Source organism: Ictidomys tridecemlineatus, chromosome 7 (genome assembly GCF_052094955.1).
Source record: "Ictidomys tridecemlineatus isolate mIctTri1 chromosome 7, mIctTri1.hap1, whole genome shotgun sequence".
In the NCBI taxonomy this organism is placed as follows: Eukaryota; Metazoa; Chordata; class Mammalia; order Rodentia; family Sciuridae; genus Ictidomys; species Ictidomys tridecemlineatus.
The window spans coordinates 122504610-122522782 of record NC_135483.1 but is presented as its reverse complement, the minus strand read 5'-3'; the positions used below and the strand labels follow the sequence as shown (position 1 = coordinate 122522782).

At 35.0% G+C, this 18173-nt stretch overlaps 1 protein-coding gene and 1 non-coding gene across 2 annotated transcripts; one reads left to right on the top strand and one right to left on the bottom strand.

Moving 5' to 3' along the window:
- Positions 1-2043: 2043 nt before the first annotated feature.
- Tnfaip6 (TNF alpha induced protein 6) lies at positions 2044-17950 on the bottom strand. The gene is made up of 6 exons (XM_005315809.4): positions 17660-17950; positions 13352-13489; positions 9543-9704; positions 4879-5107; positions 4358-4398; positions 2044-2223 (listed from the first exon to the last, which is right to left on the bottom strand). The coding sequence occupies exons 1-6, from the start codon at positions 17751-17753 to the stop codon at positions 2057-2059; spliced, it is 831 nt and encodes a 276-aa protein (XP_005315866.1). The 5' UTR covers positions 17754-17950; the 3' UTR covers positions 2044-2056.
- LOC120883848 (U2 spliceosomal RNA) lies at positions 10076-10265 on the top strand. Its single transcript, XR_005726033.1, has one exon. It is a non-coding gene; the product is annotated as a U2 spliceosomal RNA (small nuclear RNA).
- Positions 17951-18173: the final 223 nt, after the last annotated feature.

Here is an 18173-nt window from a genome sequence, read left to right as displayed (position 1 = left end):
CAACAACAACAACAACAACAAAAACTGGCCAACACACATCCTCTGTCCCCAATTCCTCTCCTCTATTTCAGTTTTAAACCCACTTTATTTGGACCTTTCCCTCTTTTATCCCACTGAAACTACCCATACAGTTCATGAACCATCTTCATAGGGTAAGTAATTTAATATGCAGCACTCTAACATGTAACTTAATAATTTATCACTTATATTACTTATTCTCTCTCTCCCTCCACCAGACATAAGCTCCTCAAGCTTAGGAATTTTTTTTTTTTTTAAACTTGGATTTCTGGTGTTCCCATGTGTTTAAAACTGTGTTTATGTATGTAAATTTTTGTTGAATTTAATTGGCTGGTAATCATTGACTCTCATATACAAAGGAACAACTGTGGCTTTTCCCCCTTGAAAGGTGAAGTGGTAAAACAAAAATAAAATCAGATAAATATTTATACAATTTCATAATGGAAATAGTCATCCTGTTACATAAAATATAGAGGAGGCCTTTGATTTTGGACTGAGCTCCTGAATCATGCCCAACAGACCAGACCAAAATGGAGTTACTCATGCTGAAGCTCCACCTCACCAAGAAATTAAGTTGTTTACTTGATGTTTCATGAAATCAAGAGAGCGATTAATATCCCAACCCCTAAACAACTGGCTTTAGTTGACATGATTACGAGGTTCCCTTTCTTTTACCTTTGTAAGAAAAATAACTATGAAATGACCAATCCACTTTTTGTTCCTCTGTTTCTGCTTTCTTCAGCCCTTTTTTGTCTATAAAGTCAACACATCCCCTGCTGAGTTCATAGCAACACTCATTCTATTTTAAAAATGAGGTGTTGCTCAATTCTAGAATTGCAAATAAAGCCAATTAGATCATTTTTTTTCCTCTTTTTTTTTTTCTTATTTTTTTATGTTACTAGGAATTTACCCCAGGACTCTTTACCACTAAGCTACCTAGATCTTTTTGTTTTTATTTTATTCTTTTTGTTTTGTTTTTTTTTTTTTTGTACTAGGGATTGAACCCAGTGGCACTTAACCACTGAAAAAACATTTCTATCCCCCACCCCTTTTGCTTGAGAAGATCTCGCTAAGTTGCTGAGGCTGGCTTTGAATTTGCAACCTTCTGCCTCAGACTCCTGAATAGCTGGGATTACTAATAGGTGTGTGCTACCACCCAGTTAGATCTTTAAATTAATTTTGTTTAAATTTGTTATTTTGTCTTTTGACAATTCTAACAATAAATAAAAGAACAGAAACCAGGCTCCATGGCACTTGTCTAAAATCCTAGCTACTTGAAGGTGTAGGAGGACTTCACCTTCAAGGTCAGCCTTAACAATCTAGCAAGATCCCCACTCATCAACTTAATGAGACCCTGTCTCAAAAAATAAAAATTATTGAAGATGTATGGGGATGTAACTCAGTGGTGAAGCACCCTTCCCTGTACCAAAAAAGAAAAAAGAAAAAAAATTATAATCTCTGATTCTATATTTCTACTTCTAGATTCCTGTCCCCTCAAATTAAACAACTACATAAATATGTACATCCAAGAATATTTATTCAGCAATATTTATGAAAACAATCTAAAATTCCAACAATAGAGAGGTTTAAATAAAGTATGAAATAATCATACCATGGGAAATTTTACAGCTGTTCAAAATAATGATTTTCTAGAATACACAATGATTTGGGAAAATGCTTAGGCTATAAAGTTTAAGGTTAAAGAAAACAGCATATAAAACTGTACATAGAGTAGGATTCCAAACTTCAAATACAAACACACATAGATACATATATACATATACCACAAGTAAAAAAAAATGAAAGAAAAATATATAAAAATGTTAACACTAGTTATCTCTATGTAGTGAGAGTATAAGAGATTTTCATTTGAAGTTTTCTGTATTATTCAATTTTCTCCAAAATTATGTATTGCTTTCACATTTAGAAAAATAATAAATAAACATTAACAATAACAACAATAATAATACAAAAGTGAGATCAAAGGGTTTCCAAAAGATGTAACATTGTATAATTTGAGTATCCTTTTTGTTTTATTTTATAAATGGCTAAATCTTCCAGCTAAAAAGTTTTTATTTCCAGTAGTAGTACTTGTATTTTTTCCTTGACTGGATTTGGATACAGGATCCACTGCAACATATTTGATTTGGAAACCTCCTGCTGTTACTGAAGCATCACTCAGAAACTTCAGGGTCATGACATTTCCTATGGGGACAGGAGCATACAAAAGAACAAAGTTACTTTTGTGTGTGTGTGTGTGTCTCATAATTTGAAGATTCACCTTTCTCATATAAAAGTGGCCCTTCCTTCCCTTTCTTTCCTCTTTTGTACTGGGAGTTATACCAGGGCCTCACACATACAAGGCGAGTGCTCTCTACCTCTGAGCTGTCTCCCCAGCCCTTTTAATTTTATTCTGACACAGTCTTGCTAAATTGCCCAGGCTGGACTCTAACTTGCTGTCCTCCTGCCTCAGCCTCCCAAATCATTGGGATTACTGATGTGTGCCATCTCTTGCCTTTGTTTGCTTTTAAAAATAGAATTCTCAGCCCATCCCCCATCCCCCAACCACCTCACCTATTATCTCCTGCAGCTCTGACACCTTTCAACTTTCTGTTAACATTAAATATGTTTTCAAGAGTAGAAAAAGAAATATAAATAGAAGTTTTAATAGATCATCTTTTCTAGAAAGGTTGCAACAGAGTAATAAATTAATAAGATTTGAGCATTAATCATTCAAGGATAGAACAAGACATTCCATATTTTGTAATAATGATGAATAAATAAGAATTGAATGCACTGGAAGGCTGGGTGTGGGAGTAAGTGAACTAGAAGTGTCTGTTTAAAGACTACTTAGAATCACAGCTCAATGTAGCTTTGGTATTTTTAGTTGCACAAGTATTGTGATAATTTTATGACTTGGAGGAAAACTAAGAGTACATAGAATGCCAATGACTGGTGCTGGGGATGGAAAAAAGAAACGAAAAAAAAAAATGAAGACTTCTAAGAAAGTTAAGATTCTTCACTAGAAAACAGCAATTTGGGATAATATTAAAGAGTAATAATGCTAATTGTGAAAAATGTATGCCTCTACAAGGACATTTCTGGAGGCATATTTCTTAGAAAAAGACAAAATAATTCTGGGAGGAGTGGATTTTGGAAAACAGCCTATTATATTCAACCATTTGAGATTTACTATACAAATCAGCACATTAAAAGTTCCCCATGGTCTTCCAATAAAAAAAAAAAAAACAACAACAAAAAACATGTTTGACAGTGTTTAACCCAAAGTTTCCCAAATTAACTTGACCCCAAAGCCCTTTGCTATTTAAAATATTTTACAGAAGCCTTTTCTTCATAATACTCTCTGGGAATGCTGTTCTAAGATAAAAATGTAAAAAAAAGTAATGTACAATTATTTTTAGCTGCAGAAGGTTTTTAGTTTGTTTTTTGTTTTCTGTGTGTGTGTGTGTGTGTGTGTGTGTGTATGTGTGTGTGTTGCTGGGAAATGAACCCCGGAAATCAATCATAAGCTACAGGCTACAGTAGTGTTTGAGGATTTGCAGATTCAATATTCTCACTGAATTTCCTATAGATAAAGAGGGCCTATATATTTTTAGTGCAAGGAGTTGGTATAAATCTTTAAGTATAAATAAAAAAAATTCTTATTGTTTCCAAGCTAACAAGCTATATCTAGCCTTAGTTATCACAACTTTACTTATTTTTTTATTTTTACTTTTTGTTGCTGGGGATTGAACCCAGGGTGTCACACATGCTAGGCATGTTAGTCAAGTGTTCTACTATTGAGTTATGTCCCCAGTTCCCAGCTCTCTCAACATTAAAAACTCAGGTGTGGTGGGTCACATTTGCAATTCCAGCTACTCTTGGAGGCTGAGGCTGAAATAGGAGGATGGCAAATTGAGGCCTGACTGGGCAGTCTGGTGAGATCCTGTGTCAAAATTTAAAAATTAAGAAAGGACTTGGCAGCAACAGTGAGACACTAAGCAACTCAGTGAAACCCTGTCTCTAAATAAAATACAAAATAGGACTGAGGATGTGGTTCAGTGGTTAAGTGCTCATGAATTCAATCCCCACTACCAAAAAAAGAAAGAAAGAAATGACTGGGGATGTTGCTTAGTGGTAGAGCACTATCTAGGATGTGCTAAGTCCTGGGTTTAATCCCTAGTATCACACACACACACACACACACACACACACTCATTTACACATACACACACAACATACAAAGTTAAAAAGTGAATGATAATAACTAGTATCCTTTACTATCAGGGATACAGTAGTAAAACAAATCAAAGTCTTGCTCCTAGACTTGAAACATTACCTGTGCTAATGATGTCTTCTGGAAGCTCATCACCACAGTACCTGAAAGGGAATTTTTAGAAAAAAGAGGTCACATAAAAGGATCTTTTATAGTTATCGAAGTGGCTCTTTGATTCCTTTAAGCAGTGGCTCATTTTTCTATAATTTTAAAAATATTTCTTGTTTTTTAACTTGGATTTGTAAGGGAGAAAAAGGGTTGAAAGTTTGTTGTTTGAATCAATCTCACAATATTAATTTTTTTTTTTTTTTTTTGGTACTGGGGATTGAATCCAAGGTACTTAACAACTGAGCCACATTCTCAGCCTTTTTTATTTTGAGACAGGTCTTGCTAAGTTGCTTAGGGACTCGCTAAATTGCTAAAACTGTCTCAAACTTGCCAATCTTAGTTGAAAAAGAATGTGATGTTATCAAAGAGTAGAAATATAGGAAAATCAATATTATATGCTGAGAAAAAAAAAATTAAAGAAGCAACAAGTAATACTGAGCACTCACTGAACTTCCTGTATGTAGAAACACACGTACCTTCCCACAAAGCCATGGATGTCATCGTAACTGTCATATATTTCAACATAGTCAGCCAAGCAACCTGGGTCATCTTCAATGTCAAAGTCCAAAAAACTCAGGTGAATACGCTGACCATACTTGAGTCTAATGTGCCAGTAGCATACCTGGTTATCTTCATACTCATTTGGAAAACCTGGAGATTTAAAAATTCGCTTTGGATCTGTAAAGACACCACCACATTCCTTTGCTGAAATTGAAAAGAAAAGAAAATAAAGCCTTAGGAAAGTAATTATCCTTATTTAAAAATAATACTTCCTTCTTAGACATTATTTATTACTCTTTATGAAATACTAAAGAAATTGCTTAATATATAGTACCTATAGCATATTATGTATGCATATAGCTAAAGAATAAATATATTTTTTTCATTAAAAGTTTCTCAGTTACCTAAAATGAACATGAAATATTTGTGATTTTTTAAAAAGTAAAAATAGCAGGAAAAATGGTAATTTAATTGTGTTTCTGTTTTCATTTTTAGACACAATGCCTTTATTTTATTCATTTTTTTTTAATGTGGTGCTGAGGATCGAACCCAGTGCCTCACATGTGCTAGGCAAACACACTACCACTGAGCTACAACCCCAGCCCTAAAGTGCACATCTTTTGTTTATTTATTTATTTTGGTACTATGGATTGCTTAACCACTGAAACACATCCCCAACCCTTTTTAATATTTTATTTAGAGACAAAGTCTCATTGAGTTGCTTAGGGTCTTGCAAAATTGCTGAAGCTGGCTTTGTACTCACAATTCTTCTGCCTTGACCTCCCAAGTTGCTAGGATTACAGGGGTGCACCACCACATCCAGCTCACTTTTATGCATTTTGCCAAATATATGTATGCACCCATCTTACCAGCAGCCTAATCAAGATGGTAGTGATTTATTTATTTTCTATTACTGGGTATTGGATGCAGGGCCTTCAGCAAGTGCTGTGCCCCTAAACTACATGCTCAGCCCTTTTTCTACTTTATTTTCTAAAAAGATTTATTGGTGCATCATTACTATATATAATACTGAGATTTATTGTTATATATTCCTACAATGCACACAATAGAACAAGAGAATTTGGTCAATTTAATTCCCCAGTACCTCCTCTTTCCCGGTCCTTTTCTAACATTTTACTTTGAGACAGGGTCTTGCCAAATTGCCTAGGCTGGCCTTGAAGTTGCAATCCTCCTTCCTCAGCCTCCAGTGTAGCCAGATTTCGGGTCTTATAATCATTCTGAAACTTTTCATTTATTTATTTTTTGGTGCTGGGTATTGAACCCAAGTTCTTGTGCATGCTAAGTTCACACTATTCCACTGAGCTACATCCATAGCCTTCATTCTGTACAGTCTATAGTTAGGGGATTTGTTTTATTTTGTTACTGGGGACTGAACCCAAGGGTACTTTACCACTGAGCTATACCTACCCTGTCCCTCTTATGTTTTATTTTGAGACAGGGTCTCAATAAGTTGTCCAGACTGATCTCAAACTTGGTATCCTCCTGGCTCAGCCTCCCAATTTGCTGGAATTATAGGCATGCACCACTGTGCCAGTCTCTATACTGGTTTTAAACCAACATTGAAATCCTAATACTTGTGAATTTGGTGGAGATATTCATGTTTGTTTTTTCCAAGTCATTCATCTTACAGATTTCAGTATGTTATATAACCTGTCATAAGAAAAACAAGCAAACCTAAATAGAAAGAAAAAGAACAAATAAAAATCTCTCTCAGTACTAGTGGGTTTGCAATATGACCCAGAGAGAAGACTATGGTGGAACTTAATTTTAATGCCCTATCAGTTAAGTTTTTAAGTATCCAGGATTAAAAAAAAAAAAAAAAAAGTAGAAGCTGGAAACTCAAAAAATAACCTGTATGGGTAGCATTTGAAGATATATTTATTTTTAATATATGAATTAAAAGTTTTCTCCAAGAATATTCTCCTTTAAAATAGCAATTTTAAAAACACTGTGTTAGAGTCCAGCCTGGTAGCACAGGCCTGTAATCCCAGTGACTCTGGAGGCTGAGGAAGGAAGGTTACAAGCCTTGCTACTTTAACAAGATCCTGTTTCAACATAAAATATTTAACAAGGTCTGGGGATATAGGTTGGTGGTAAAGTGTCTTTATGTTCAATCCTCAGTACCAAATAAATACATAAATACCTAATTTAAAAATTGTTTAAAAATACTTAATACTATAGCAGTTAAGGGAATTTATCTTCCTAAGGCTTAATCTGAACAGGATCCTAGAAGGCTGGGAAGAAATGGAATGGCCAAGGACCTAGTTGAAGCTCCATGACTATTCTATATTTCATTTTCTTCCTCAGTAAAATGTAACTATGCCTACCTCACAGGGTTATTCTGAGAATAAAATATGGAAGATAATTTATGAGTGTTGTGCAAATGTGAGCTAATGTTACTGTATCATGAAATATCATGTGATACGTGGTTTGTCTGTGTTCATAAATATGACATTACCAGCTTTGGGAATGACTTGTTTTATTCATAGCATCCTATTTTTGTTGTATGTCCGTTAGGAAAATATTTCAAATACTGAAGTAATTTGGTTGCTTATTTAGATAAACCTATTTAGCTTTGTGGTTATTGCTTAATCCATTGCTTATTTAGAAAATGACAGATTCGAAAAACTGGATATCTAACCACTATTAATTGGTTAAAAAATATACATGGGCAATGGTGTTGCATGCCTGTAATCTCAATGACTTGGGAGGCTGAGACAGAAGGATCACAAGTTTGAGACCAGCCTTGGCAATTTAGTGAGGCCCTAAGCAACTTAGCAAGATCCTGTCTCAAAATAAAAAGGGGCTGGGGGGTGGGTTTAGCTCAGTGGTTAAGAACTCCTGGGTTCAATTCCCAGCTCAAAAAAATAAATAAATAAATACATCAATCAACATCATGTCATGCATTCCAAACTTGAAATGAGCTACTTCTTCTGAATATTTAACAATCTTATTATTACTTATTTTAATCAACTCTAACTTGATAATTTGATAAGTAATAATGCTTTATTTCTTGATAATATAATATTTTTTTTTCACTCCAATTATGTTTTAATGAGCTGTTCTAGTTCTAATTTAGGCAGTTGGCACTGTCCTTCAAGAAGCCATGTCCTAAGTAATCAGCATTCTACGAAATCTAAAAGTAAACTAAATATATGGAAGAAAAGGGGGAAAAGGGAAGGAGGAAAGGAAGATTAAGATACTGTTAACCATGAGGACTAAATATACAGTAATAAAGTACTATCTAGGACTAAATCATGTTAAAACATGCCAAAAGTGACTTGGAAGTTACAGTCCTATTATAAACGCATTGTAAACCCAGAGTGGTTGTGTATGCCTGCAATCCCAGATACTCTAGAAGACTGAAGCAGGAGAATTGTGAGTTGGAGGCCAGCCTGGATAATTTAGCAAGATGCTATCTAAAAATTAAAAAAAAAATAAAAGAACTGGGATAGCTTAGTGGTAGAGCACTGGCCCTACCTGTGTGAGGCTATGGGTTCAATCCTCAGTACTGAAAAAAACAACAACATATATCTTGTTTCAAATAAGATGAGGACATAGCGCTAAGCAAAATTCTTTCTATTGGGAATACACATACTTTTGAGATATAGGTTAGTTATAGACATAAAAGACTGTTCTTTTGTGATTAGTGTCATTAAATAATAAATTGTATAACCATATGCTAGAACTTCACTGTAACTCTCCCATTGTGCTATGGAATTTCTTACAAGGTGGATCCGAGTGGAACACTACTTAAGTATATTTATGACCTATGCCAGAAGGACTTTGTAACACATTATATAACACTTGAAATATTGTCCTGGGGGGAAATATCCCAAAAGAAGAGTCTATTTTTTTCTTCCAATAACATAAACAAAAATAACTATAGAAATTATAATGAATTAATTTTCTAATTAAATATTTTCAGCAATCAAGAAAAATATGAATAAAAATAATAATAAATAATCATAACCAGTATCTACAGAATATAGTTGTTAAGCCAAATCACAGAGTGAGAGTTGTTTTGGTTGGAAATCTAAACATTTAAATCTTCCTCCCCAAAAGAAAATTACAGAAAATATTTATTTATTTTGTCTTCTTTTCCCCATTATCCAAGGGATAATTTTGAACAGTTAACATTTGGTCACTTCACTTTATTGCTGTAGGTAAGTAATTATGACAAATTTATAATCTGGTCCTCCACCCCTCTCTTTTTTCTCTTCCTTGTAACCAGGAAGTTCCTTGGCACAGAGAAGACCCAAATTCTCACCCTACCTGCCTATTAATTATTGGTTATATGATTTTGGATAAGTTACTTAACTTCTATAAAAGTTTTAATTTCTTGATTCCTAAAACAGCAATAACAATAACTCCTTATAGAGTTGTGAATATCAAGTGAAGTTGTGAATATCATGTTGATGGAGGAGGCTACTTCAATGACTGGCATAGTAAAAGCACTCTAAGAGTTATTGTTAATATTTACCATTACCAAATTTAATGTTTTTCTGGAAGAAAAAGCCATTTTTTTAAAGCCATCTCTGAGAAGTCTATAACTATTTTGTTGTTGTTTATTGTGTAATTTTGTTTGTAAAACATCAAATGCTCATTTTTAACAAACCATGTGGGTTGAAGCAGTAGGCATCCCATCTTTCACTCCTATTGAGACGGACTCCATAATCAATAATTCCAGTTTTTCCAAATCCACAGTTGGGCCCTGGCTTCACAATGGGGTAGCCAACTCTGCCCTTGGCCATCCATCCAGCAGCACAGACATGAAATCCTGCAAGCAGAAGAAAGGGTTATGGGCTTAACAGGTAAATTCCTCAGCTGAGCTGAAGTCACCTTAAGAAAGAGGGTCACTTCCAACAATAAGTTTCCCAACTGCCCAAGTCCAGTTCATGTAAAATGGGAAAAAACTATTTCCTTAAAAAGAAAAAAAAAAAAAAGTTTGCCCAGGCATGGTGGTGTATACCTGTAGTCCCTGAGACTTGGGAAGCTGAGGCAGGTAGATTGCAAGTTCAAGGCCAGCCTCAGCAATTTAGCAAGGCCCTGGGCAACTGAGTGAGATCCTGTCTCAAAGTAAAAAATAAAAAGGGCTGGGAATGTGGCTCCGTGGTAAAGTGGTTTCAATCCCCCCACCACCAAAAAAGAAAACCTTGATGTCTCTTGGCTAAGGTCAAGTGCAGTATCTATTTTTATCCATTTAATATTTACTACATCCTCTATCCTTGGACAATATACTGAATGGATTTTTGAAGCAAGAAAATGGAATAGGAGCTTGTTTTAACCAATGTAAGAAGCCACCTAGTATTGCACTACCTACAGGAATGGTATATCCCCTTGGATGGCAATAAGAAAAGAAAAAAAAGTTTGAACAGAAATAAAATATAACTTGTTACTTTTACAAGAAAATGATCTTACTAGGAAAAAACAAATAAGATTCAGATGGACCACAAATCATACAATGGACATAAAAATATTCCAGGTTCAGAGCTGGTTTTCCCATTACCATTAAATAATTTCTGTAATTACTGTAAATTCAAAAACATATTATAAAAATTTCAAGTGACAATTTAATGACTTTCTATTTCAGGATCAACTAAGATATTAGTACTATTTGAAAGAATTTGAATAATGATAAATACTATTATAAATTTCAAACGAAGACTTGGCCTTGTTTCCCTGGCTCAGGTTTGGAGGTGTTTTAATATCTGTCACTGCCATCGAACAAGGATGTTACTAGAGGTCCAGGAAGGATCATAAAGACTATGGCCTTGGTGTCCACCATGACAGTTCCTCTGCCCTACATAGCCTTGAGCTGTTACCTGGGAAGGCTTTGGGGTATCTGAGAGGATACTTTTACTGATGACCTTTCACGTACATAGATTCTGCATCTGTGCACTCAACCAACTGGGCAATCAAAATCTCTCTCTCTCTCTCTCTCTCTCTCTCTCTCTCTCTCTCTCTCTCTCTCTCTCTCTCTCCTTTGGTAACAGGGATTGAACTCAGGAGCTCAAGAGCACTGAGCCACATCCCCAGCCCTTTTTTAAAAAATTTATTTTATTCAGAGACACTGTCTTTCTGAGTTGCTTAGGACCTTACTAAATTAGTGAGGCTGTCTTTGAACTCATGATCCTCCTGCTTCAGTCTCCTGAGTGGCTGGGATTACAGGTGTGCACCACACTAATGGTAAAAAAAAAATCTCTTTTTTAAAAAATTGTGTCTCAGGGGCTGGGGTTGTGGCTCAGTAGCAGAGGGCTTGCCTTGCATATGTGAGGCACTGGGTTCCATCCTCAGCACCACATAAAAATAAATAAACAAAATAAAGATATTGTGTCCACCAAAAAAATTTTTTAAAAAATTGTGTCTCTGTTGAACACGTACAGACTTATTTCTTGTCATTATTTCCTAAACAATATTTTGTAACTATTTACAAAGCATTTAAATGGTATTAGATGTTATGAGTAATCTAGGACGATTTAAAATATGTGAGGGAAGGGGATGTAGCTCAGTGGTAGAATTCTTGCCCAGCATGTACAAGGATCTGAGTTTGATCCCCAGCATAGCAAAATAATAAATAAGTAAGTAAATAAAGTCGATGGGAGGATATGCATGTGTTAGGTGAAAATACTTCACCATTTTATTTTTTTTATTTTTATTTTTTTAAAGAGAGAGTGAGAGAGGAGAGAGAGTGAGAGAGGAGAGAGAGAGAATTTTTAATATTTATTTTTTAGTTTTCGGCGGACACAACATCTTTATTGGTATGTGGTGCTGAGGATCGAACCCGGGCCGCACGCATGCCAGGCAAGCGCGCTACCGCTTGAGCCACATCCCCAGCCCACTTCACCATTTTATATAAAGGATTTGAGCATCCTTGGAATCCATAGGAATCCTGGAACCAATTTCTCTCTGATATTGTGGGATAACTGTATATCACTGTTATTATACAAAAGCAGAAGTTTGACAGGCATTTTCCTGTCAGTAAAGGAGTTCTGATGGGTGTGGTCCATTCTTCTACAAGCCCAAGTGAGATGACAGCAGCACTGCCTCTCTCCACCCTTTTTTCAAAGAAGAAAGTAGCTCTATAATTATGAGTCTGTCCTTCCTTCCTTCCTTCCTTCCTTCCTTCCTTCCTTCCTTCCTTCCTTCCTTCCTTCCATCCTTTTTCTTTTGTGGTACTGGGAATTGAACCCAGGGGTACTCTACCCTTGAGCTACACTTCCAGCCTTTTTACCTATTTAGCTACACTTCCCGTGTACATTACCAGTGTATACTCAGTGGGTACTACCACTGAGCTACACTTCCAGCCCTATTTATTTAGTTAGTTTTTGCAATGCTGGGGATCAAACTCAGGACCTCATGCACTGGAGGCAAACGCTCTACCACTTTTAGCCTTTTAAAATTTTTGTTTTGAGACAGGGTCTCACTAAATCGCTAAGGTTGGCCTCCAACGTGTGATCCTCCTGCCTCAACCTTTTGAGTAGCTGGGATTACAGGCCTGTATCACTTGGCCCAGCATTTTTTTTTTTAACCAGATATTCTTTTTTTTTTTTTTTAATTTTCCAAGTTTCTTCTGACATTTTACAATCTGCTTATCTTTTCCTCATAGCTTTCAATTCTGCAGTACAAATGTAGTCTCTCATTTAATGTTAAAAATATTGGGAAAAAAGTCTCTAAATTCAATATTTTTTCTATAAAGTAAATTTCTTTGTAAAATTCAATGTAGTAGCATAATTTACTAGCTGAGGAAACCCATAAGAAGTCAAAAGTTAGAAAAATATTGAAAATGAATAGTGGGACTAGGGTTGTGGCTTAGTGGTAGAGTGCTAGCCTAGCACGCATGAGGCACTGGGTTCCATCCTCAGCACTACATTAAAAAATAAAAATAAAAAATGAAGGTATCCTGCCCATGTATAACTAAAAAAATATTTTAAAAAATGAATAGCAATTACATTAAAATTAATGAGAGGGCTGGGGATGTGGCTCAAGCGGTAGCGCGCTTGCCTGGCATGCGTGCGGCCCGGGTTCGATCCTCAGCACCACATACCAACAAAGATGTTGTGTCTGCCGAGAACTAAAAAATAAATATTAAAAACATTCTCTCTCTCTCTCTCTCTCTCTATCCTCTCTCACTCTCTCTTTAAAAAAAAAATTAATGAGAAATTTAAATGACATTGAGAAAATAAGGTTTTCGTTTTCTTTTGATGTTTATTAGTTCTCACTGGACTGTAACCCAAGTAAGAGGCTTCTAGAGCCCTTCTGGCTCTAGGTGGAGAGAAGGGGAGAAACCAAACAGCAAAGATGTCCTGGGTGCTAGAGAACTATCCAAAAGTACCTGCAAGAGGAGACTCACTGAGCATCATAGGAAAGGTGAATTGTTTTCCCCCAAGACTGAAAAAGAAGAAAAACCAATACTAAATGAGTTACCAATTTTTCTGGCTGCCTCTAGCTGCTTGTAGGTGGCAAGACGACCGCCCTCAAATTCACACACCGCCTTAGCTTCTGCGTAGGTGAGCTTGTACTTGCCAGACCGGGCTTCTCTGTGGTACACGCCTGCTGCTTGTTCTGTGAAATCACAAAATGTCATCAATACACTCTTATCCATTCTTGTGGAACAGGGAAATTTGCCTTAGCTGGAAGATTACTTCAACTATTGTTCCTGCCAAAGAACATTCTAGGTCAGCTGCTTTGGGTAGCTGTTTTTATTATTAGAAAGCTTTGGGAAAAAATATGAATAAAGGGAAATTTGGGGACATAAGCAAAAACATGAGGCTGGATTGTTTCTGACATGATAACCAGAAAGAAAGGTTTCTTTCTTTCTTTCTTTTTAAATTTTAAACAAGATTGTATTTCTATATTATCATTAAGTGATAAAGTTTCCATTTCTTTTGGCTTTAAGCCCTAAAAACTTGGAAAAGTAAGCAACAGGTAAGAAAAAAAGGAGTGAAAGCCAAAAAAACCAATGAAAATGGATCCATTATGTAGGCTTACAAATGATGGAGAAAATAAGCCAAAATGTCCACGTGAGGGAAATGACTAAGGCGATATAATTGAGAGCTTAGTAAATAAATTAAAAACTACAAGAGTCCAAAGCAAATGAATACTTGGTTAAGGAAAAGGAAAATAGATTCAAACACACTAAAGAAAAATTGGGCATACTTAACTGCCAGTTAGTCCCTCACTTCCTTGTTTTTTTTTTTTTTTTTCTAGTTCACATGCTGTTTCCAACATATTTTAGGCAGTGTTAAGTCATACATGAGTTGTCTTCCAATAGATCATTGTTTAAATGGATTGTTTTTGAGTTGGAGTACCTTCTGCCATAGAAACCATGTGAAGAGATTCCAAAGACAATAGTCATAAAGTTAGCCCTAATAGTTCTACCAGGTTATGGTTCTGCCAGATTATGGTTAAGTATGTCTACCCTAACCTGTACAGTCAGCCACCATTAAGACCATTCCCAACAAGAACATATATTCCTTGGCATGCAGCAAAACAAAAATCCAGTGCTATTAAGATACACAGTTCAGTCCAATTCAATGCTCTTCCCAAACTAAAGTTGACACTGCCACAATTCAGTGGGAGATGGTGTGTGACATGTTCCCTGCTTTTCTAGATTCCAAAGGACCCTGCTCTTTGTTATTTGGTAAAGGCCTATCTGTCACATACAGAACACCTTAGTCAGTTTGATGCTCATAGATCCAAGAATACCAGCAAAATCAAATCATACCCAGTCAAGATGTCTTCCCTTTTGCAAATCACCTACCGCCCAAGTGTCCTTCCTATGGCGAAGTCTCAGTAAACTTCCACTAATTTCCATTTTGGTTATTTTGAGCATATACCATGAGGTATTTTGCTAAGTAGGGTAGATCAAGTCCCATCCTCAAGAAAATGGGACAATAGTGGGTTATGTGTGTTATCTTTATCTTTAAATAGTTAAAACTCTAAGACGTTTGATAGAAAAAGGAGGCATGCCTAATTTACTTACATATTGTAATAAAGAATGTTAATTTTTAAAGCTGTTAAAATTGTATATGTTCCCCAAGAATATAGAGTAAGAATCCTTATTTGAAAAAAAAAAATTGTAGGAATTATTTTAATGTGTTACAAACTTTCTCAAACTGATTTCTTCCATATTTTACTCCAAAATTGAAATGTGATGTTTGTAAGGGAAAAAAATTAATAGAGAGATTTTTAAAGAAAATAATTTAAAATATCCCCTGCCCCAGTAATTTTTTTAAAAAAAAATTTGGTACATGCTGATACTTTTCTAGTAATAAGATAGTAACTCCCAGGAGGCTGAGGCAGGAGAATCTCAAGTTGGAGGCCACCCTGGGCAATTTAGCAAGACTCTGTCTCAAGATAAAATAAAAAGGACTAGTGATATCACTGAGTGGTAGTATGCCCCTAGGTTAAACTAGTAACTGTAATAGAAAAAAATGTGTGTGCTTTCATTTTCAATTTAATTTGCCAAATGTTAATATTCTACATTGTTCCTCCCTCAAAGAGCACCAAAGTTCTCAGTGTCTTGCTTGATGAGCAAGTACAGAGAACTCTTGATGTTTCTACTTGGAAATTTTAAACAAGGCTTTTATTTTAAACTACTCCTCAGTTTAGAATTTTAAACTATTAAGATGGGCCTTTGTATATTAAATCCTAATTTTAAAAGTTTTACCTTTCAGAATTAATAACATCTTAATAATTTTTAAATCAATAGTCAATTACTTTTTAAAGCTGAAAATTTCTTTAACATACACACACACATACACACACACACACACATACACACACACACACACACACACACACACACATATATATATATATATATATATATATTTTTTTTTTTTTTTTTTTTTTCCAGTAGGTTGTAACAGTAGTGAGTTGACTCTGGTTTCCACAGCTGGTCCTACCATGGAGGCATTATGTGACCTTGTATAAATCACCTCTTGAGCTTCAATTTCTCCATCTGTCAAACAGAGGTAAAACCAGTTCCTGTCCTATAAGAATTCAGGTATGTTGTTATCCCTTTCCCTTGTCTTCCAGATTCAGAACAGAGACCGAAAAGAATTGCTATTTGTATATTTTTAATGTTCGTGATTCATGTAAACTAATCAAAATCTCTTGTGCTTTAGGTTTTGTTTTTTGTTGTTGTTCTGTTTGTGAATTACAATTTAAGGAAGCAGAAGATATCAGAGTTAAAAGTGTCCTGTTCTTGATAGTTGCTGGCAGATTTCTGCCTTCTAATCCAATTCTCTTTCCTTCCTAAATAGTTTCTAACATTATATGGACCCAACCAAGTGTAAACGATTTGTGCTAGGCTGACTGGTCAATAATTTGTCCCAGATTGAAGCACTTTGCAATTATTCTGAGCCTCAGATTTGTAGCATACTATTAACACATATTTGAATTTGCTTCTTTCTCTGGGGCAGAACTTCTATAGTAGGTTTATATTTTTGTAATATACACTAACACTTAAAAAAGTCCAAATTACTTGATCACTAGAGTTTGATAACATTTCAGTTTATCTGTATGGGTTTAATTTCCTACTAGCCTTGTGATTTTTTTCCATTTCTGACAAATACGTGTATATTTCCTCAATTTGATTGTATGCAATGAACATAAACAAAGAGGTTTGTTCATTCCTCTGCTAGATTCCCGAACCCATCTTGGCTAAATAGATCACACTGAAACTGGTTCACTGGTTCAAGCTGGAAAAAAAAAAAAAAGGCGGCAAGGCTGTGCATTACAAATCGGCTTCTTAATGAAATCCGCATGCTTACAGTTATCGCCAGGGGGAAATAAGCTGAAAGGGAAAATAGTCTACATCTACAACCATGTGCTGCTTAGTAAGCATAAAAACAAAATCCAGGTTAATATTGTTTTCTTTTTCTTTCTTTACTCTGTTTAAGAATCTGTCATTTTTATCCCCAAGCAATTCAGATTTTTCAATATTAAACACAATAATGAATGTAAAAAATATCAATTTTTGTATGATATGAATTAAAGTATTGTTTACAGTACTATAACGAGTGTTTAGCATTTTGTGTATTTTGGCTTTTTAAATTTTTTCTTCTTGTTTATCTGTGCCGTTTGGCCTATGTCATTACTTACATTTAGCAAAACAGAACAACAAAAGAAACTCCTTGTTTAACAAAAGGGTTAGAAAAGTATTTATATGAATAGCAGAACAGTAACAAAAAGAAGCAAATGGTAAGAATGCATTCAGAAGTAGAAAATTTTTTCATTTTTTTCCCTATATTGCAAGTTGGCTTTCTTAAAATAGTTGAAAGGTATTTGGAAAAATTAAGACATACCCTACAGCTCAGAGTACATAAAACAATGACTACAAAATTTTTGCATATTCTACTTTATTTGAAATCTGACTGCAAATGCAATTGAAATAAAAACAAACTAATATATTAGTGATTTTAGTTTGCTAAAGAAAATTTCTCACTATGCTATCACATCCGCTTTGAAGAATTTTAAAATACACTTTCATAAGAAATATAAATCTTAACCTATTTTCTATCAAACAATTCATTTTATACAGAACTATTTTTAAATTTTAGAAGGCAAGCACACTTTTATTTTCAAATGGTATTTCAATGGCTCTCTTTCCTAAGCATTTTCTTTGAAAACAGCCTGAATCAGATTAAATTTTTTCTTTGATTCACTCCTTCATGGTTTCAAAGAGTTGACATTCCCAGCAAGAAGCTTATGAGTGAAGTTTCTTACCAAGCCATATGGAGTTATGAAAAATTCCATTCTTGAATCCCCATCCTTGAGCCTCTTCCCACAGCAAGACGAATAAGTAAATTAAGATGATCATATCTTCAGTTATAGTGAAGTTAACAGCCCGGCAGAGGCTGCTCACGATAAATTCTCAGAACAGCGGCTGAAATGTGACTGAAACATCTGGTTTGCACATCTTTTAAATAGTTTTTTTCAACTGTGAGGTCAGCAAGTGCTCTCCAATGGCATTTTCCGTTGTAGAGTTACACAATTAACTCAGTGTCTAAAGCCAAGTCCTCTGACTCATTTGCATTGGCAACCAAAACTAAGGCTATAGGATGATCATCTTTTTAAAAGTTACTTACTCAGAAAGGAGTTCATTTATTCTGTCAGTCACAAACACTTTTCTAATAGGAAGTGTGTGTCATTTGGTGCAGATTCAAACATGATTAAAAGAAAGCCAAATTTCAGTAGGAATTTTAAGACAAATCTTGAATGTCTTATGAGGGGCTCAGCA

Bases quoted from the DNA above. Each gene is read 5' to 3' on its own strand.
- Tnfaip6 (XM_005315809.4), bottom strand. From the start codon at position 17,753: ATGATCATCTTAATTTACTTATTCGTCTTGCTGTGGGAAGAGGCTCAA. The intron at 9,705-13,351 runs GTAACTCATTTA...TTCTGCTTGCAG, and splicing joins AGAGGCAGCCAGAAAAATTG to GATTTCATGTCTGTGCTGCT. The intron at 4,399-4,878 runs GTACGTGTGTTT...ATTCCCTTTCAG, and splicing joins ATCCATGGCTTTGTGGGAAG to GTACTGTGGTGATGAGCTTC.